General features: G+C 37.5%; 1 protein-coding gene across 1 annotated transcript; it reads left to right on the plus strand.

The window, feature by feature from the left end:
* The first annotated feature begins 727 nt into the window (after window positions 1-727).
* Window positions 728-4,584, plus strand: LOC18030667 (VIN3-like protein 2). The gene is made up of 5 exons (XM_006412671.2): window positions 728-896; window positions 1,053-1,141; window positions 2,114-2,494; window positions 2,576-3,205; window positions 3,295-4,584. The coding sequence occupies exons 2-5, from the start codon at window positions 1,123-1,125 to the stop codon at window positions 4,392-4,394; spliced, it is 2,130 nt and encodes a 709-aa protein (XP_006412734.1). The 5' UTR covers window positions 728-896; window positions 1,053-1,122; the 3' UTR covers window positions 4,395-4,584.
* The last annotated feature ends 569 nt before the right edge of the window (window positions 4,585-5,153 follow it).

Genomic DNA, 5,153 nt, shown 5'->3' on the forward strand with positions numbered 1-5,153 from the left:
ACCATTTGCTGAGATCTAATATGGTCAACAATTTGTTGTAAGTCATATTAACTCTCGTTTGAACATCGAATTTCTGTTTAATACTTGAAAAGTATGAACTTTACTATCTATGGATCTTGCTATCTTATATGCTATTCTATATTTGTTTTTGTTTTACAGCTATCTTAAAATGTTTTTATAAACGTCTAAGATATCTAAAATAGCATACTGTATATTTTAAATAGGCATTCGAAGATGTTGATTTACGGTTCGCTTAGTTTTTGACGTCTTGGGTTTTAAATTGGAGGAGTGTTTTGTGCTTCCTTGAATAGTAACCAATTAAATACCAAGTAATAGAAAATATATTTTGGTAACAGTTTTGGAAATAACGGAAATAATCTTATAAAATAAAATAATTTACTTTTTTACTTATTTATATTTGTGTTTTATTTTTCATTTTATAAATATTTGTTGATTGGCAAATGTTTGTCAAAATCGTGTTTTAAGAAGACAATTCCACAATTTCACAATTAGCCAAACTCTCTTATTTATTTTCTGTGGATTTTACTATTGCATGGATAAAGTAAGAACGTTACTCCGAACCGAAATCACAGAAGTAACGTGAACAAAGAAGGTTAAAAAAACAAACAAATGTTATTTCCCTTTTTGGGGCCCACCATAGAATGCATCTCCTCATCTCTATAGGCTTTTCCCATAATCCCATCCTCTCTCTGACTCTCTCTTTCTCTTTCTCTTTCTCTTTCTCAAGCTCTCTCTCTCTCTCTTCCTCGCTCACACCCAGCGACTCTCTCTCTCTCTTCTCCGGTTTCTCCGTTCGCCGGGACTTTTCCGAAGAGGGAGAGAGAAAATAAAACCGATTCACTCTTCTTTGCTCGACGATTAGCTTCCCTTATTGGGTAAGCCTTTCTTTCTTGTACTCTTGTCTTTTCTCTTCTCCTTTTTACCCCCCGATCTCTCTCTCTCTCTGTCCAATCTTATTTTTCTCTGTTTCTTTTCGAACCCAGAATTTTTTTTTTCCCTGACTTTTTTTTGTCCTTTTCTTGACATCGCAGGATTTGAAGATTTTTTGAGTGGTTATTTATGGTAATGTGGGTTTGATTAGCTCGCTAAAGCTCTTCGCTCATGGATTCTTCTCTCGATGGTATTTTACTTTTCGATTCTGGGTTTCATTGGTTGCTTAAGATTTATCGAAATCCGTGTATCTTTGTTTCTCCCCATACATAATGTTCAAATTTCTTGGTTTATTTTAACTTATATTTACTCTCTCTTTTTTTAGCTGATGATGCAGCTTTGGATGCCGATTTGGATTGTTCAAATTTGTGTTTATTTTATTCAGTTTATTTGAAAGTAGGAAACTTTTTTGTTTTTCCTCTTGATTATGACTCTAGTATGCTTTTAACTAATTGGCTACTGATCTATTGATTACTGGGTTCTTAATATATTTCATCAAATTAGCTCCTTTTTCCGATTTCTATTGGAAGTTTTTTATGTTTCTCATTTGTGATTCTGATGGTGGGTTCTTCACTTTTCTCGTTTATTGGTTCTATATTTTGTGTTTTTTTCCACTATCATTGGTTGATAAATTGATTATTTTTTTTCTAATTTAAACGTGCGTCAAAAGACTAAATGACTTTCGTTCTGTAAAGGAATAAGATTCCATGAGATGTCACTACTGTAACTTATTGATGAATGTAGGTTCTAATTCCTAAAAGATTCATCCTTTGATAGCTATTCCTTCGTTGCTTTGGATCTTTTGGTCCTTAGCATTCTTAAGAACATGTTGTTTGGTTTCTCTCTGACTCCTTGGTGTCCCTCGAGCCGCGTTTTGGTTGATCCGACCTCAACATGTAGTTTGTTTTTAAATGAATGATCTTCTTAAGTTTACAAACTTCCAAATTAGCTTTTGTAGTTGCATTTACATTGGATTTGGGATCATTCTTCTCAATTTGGGAATATAAGTTTGCTTAAAGTATCAACCTTTGTGTAAGCTCAGATACAAGCTTCTAAGGAAGATTCCTGGATAGTTTGTGTATTTCTGGTTATGACATTGGTCTCCATTGCCTTCACTTTAAGCCAAAATTGTAATTTTCACATCCTTTTCCTCTACATACAGGAGCTGCAGGTGACTCGTCGAAATGCAGTGGAATGAGTGTTGATGAGAAGAGACAGCTTGTTTATGAACTGTCCAAGGAATCGCATTTAGCTTCTGAAGTCTTGCAGGCATGGAGCCGCCAAGAGATTCTACAGATCTTATGCGCAGAAATGGGAAAAGAAAGAAAATATACTGGCTTGACCAAAGTCAAGATCATCGAGACCCTTTTGAAAATTGTATCCGAGAAAAACTCTGGAGAGAATGAAGGGAAGAAGAGAGATTCTGATTGTTTGCCTATTCAGAGAAACACAAAGAGACAAAGGAAGGTTGATAATCCTACTCGTTATGTGGTTCCAACAAGCAACAATGCCTCAGCGAGTTGCAACTCGGTTAATACTAAAGGTAAAAGTCTTCTTCTTCTTTTCCCGGTTCAAAGTTATCAACTTTTTGGTGCAAACTAACATGTAAATAGAATTTGGTCAGGTGAGGAGAAAACTATCTACTGTAACAATTTGGCTTGCCGGGCCATAATGAGACGGGAATACTCGTTTTGCAGAAGGTGTTCTTGTTGCATCTGTCGCAAGTATGATGATAACAAAGATCCTAGTCTTTGGTTGACATGCAGCTCAGATCCTCCATATGAGGGTGATTCTTGCGGATTCTCGTGTCATCTTGAATGTGCTTTCAAGAGTGAAAAATCCGGTCTTGCAAAAGACAAGCAGAGCGAGGGATGCTGCTTCTACTGTGTCTCTTGCGGTAAACCAAACAGCTTGCTTGAATGTTGGAAGAAGCAATTGACGATCGCTAAAGAAACCAGAAGGGTAGATGAACTTTGTTACCGTCTTTTCTTACTCCAGAAACTTCCAAAGGGCTCGACTAAATACCAAAACCTGCGTGAGCTTGTGGATGAAGCTGTGAAGAGTCTTGAAGCTGATGTGGGTCCTCTCACTGGTCTCCCTATGAAAATGGGTAGGGGAATTGTGAACAGACTTCAATCGGGACCCGAAGTGCAGAAACTTTGCTCTTCTGCTCTTGAATCTCTTGAAACTTTAGAAACTACACCTCCTGAAGTTGCTGCATTGCCTTCACCTCGCTGCTCCAAGATGCAGCACGGTCAGCTTTCTAATACCCAAATGATTCTATTCTTGAGTAATGTTCTTAAGTATGATCAATAACGGTGATTCTCTGTTTTTGTTTGCTAGATTGTTCTTACGGATTGAGCAACGAGATATCTGCAGATACAGCAACCACAGTATCAACCAAGATCAGATTCGAGGATGTTAACGCGACTTCGCTCACAGTGGTTCTCGCCTCTAATGAAGTCGGCTCACCTGCAAACATCGTTCATTACAGTATTTGGCATCGTAAGGTCACTGAGAAAGATTACCCCGAGAAATCTACTTGCACATTGTTTACTCCAAACACAAGATTTGTTGTCTCTGGATTAGCTCCAGCTTCAGAGTATTGCTTCAAAGTTGTGTCCTTTAGCGGAACCAGAGAAGTGAGCGTGGACGAAATCAATGTTTTGACGCGTAGTAGCCCTGAAGAAGGAGCGAATTGCTCTTCGGTAGTAGAAAGAAGCGAAAGCCCTCTCACAAACTGCAGCACATTGTCTTCGAACCCTTCTTCTGTTGAAGCTGAATCCAACAACGGTTACATTGTTCCTCAGAACGTATCGCAGAACGACAAAAAAGATTCTTCTTTGACTGATGAAAACGCTGCAAAAAGAGGGAAGAGGACAACTGAATCAGAGACTGCACAGATTGAGAAAAACGCTGAACAGATTGTGTTGTTGGATGAGGAAGAAGAAGAAGCTGTTCCGGATAAGAACGGGAAAACTCCAGTCCCTGTTACTACGACAAATCTTGTCAGTAACCGAAACAGTTCAGATGCGAGCTTGCCCATTACTCCCTTCAGGTCAGACCAAACCAAGAACCGTCAAGCGAGAAACGGGAAATCGGTTAAAGAAAACGGTAATAATAACGGCGATCATCATTCAGCAAACGGAGGATCAGAGAGTGGATTAGAGCATTGTGTGAAGATTATAAGACAGCTTGAGTGTTCAGGACACATAGAAAAGGATTTCAGACAGAAGTTTCTGACTTGGTATAGCTTAAGAGCGACGCCACAAGAGATTAGAGTTGTGAAGATATTCATCGACACGTTTACTGATGATCCCGTGGCTTTAGCTGAGCAGCTCATTCATACTTTCAACGACCGCGTTTCGGTCAAGCGTTCTGCGATTGGCGGCGGTGCGTCTGCGGTTGTTCAGTCTGGATTCTGTATGAAGTTGTGGCATTAGGAGATGGAGATTTGGGTTTTATCGGGTTTAATTTATTAAGTTCTTTAATTAGCTTCTCTCTGGTCTTTCTGAAACCATTTTCAAAACTTTATTTATCATTATTGGGAAATTTGCATTATTGGAACATTTCCATGCAAGAACAATACTGTTGGTATCGAATAGATTGTAGCTTATCTTCCGTTTTGGTTTTGTTTGGTCGGAATTATTATTTTATTTGATTTAATTCCAATTATAAATACTACTACTAGGCATTATTTCGTTGTCTTATTAATAATATTCATGATATAACGAGTAAAAATGAAGATTTGCGTTATTATAAGATTCATCTGCTTAAACGTTAAATTTTTGTGTTCCAACGTCGTTACTGTAAAATTAATACACTTTTTAACTCCTCTGCAATCGATGGAACTCCTTAACAATAATTTCATATATAAAAAAAAAATGTAAATGCGATAATTTTATTTGGAAACTGCAATGACAAATGCAACAAACTAACGCATCATCGTCATCGATTATCGTCGTCATCCTCATAACCAATTGACCTATTTTATCAATTATCGTCATCAACTGTCGTCATCAACAAATTATCCTCAAACCGCTTTCTATTTTTACCCGAATTAACAGTACCCATTAACCTTTGTTTTAGTAAAAAAGCTTCAAAATTACAATCACACCAACATAGGGCTTAAAGTGTTATAACACTTTGACCGCAGCCCTTTTTAGATATCTATGATGTAGAAACAGAGGATAAGTCGTTTG

This window comes from Eutrema salsugineum, unplaced genomic scaffold (genome assembly GCF_000478725.1).
Source record: "Eutrema salsugineum unplaced genomic scaffold, Eutsalg1_0 scaffold_1, whole genome shotgun sequence".
Classification (NCBI taxonomy): Eukaryota; Viridiplantae; Streptophyta; class Magnoliopsida; order Brassicales; family Brassicaceae; genus Eutrema; species Eutrema salsugineum.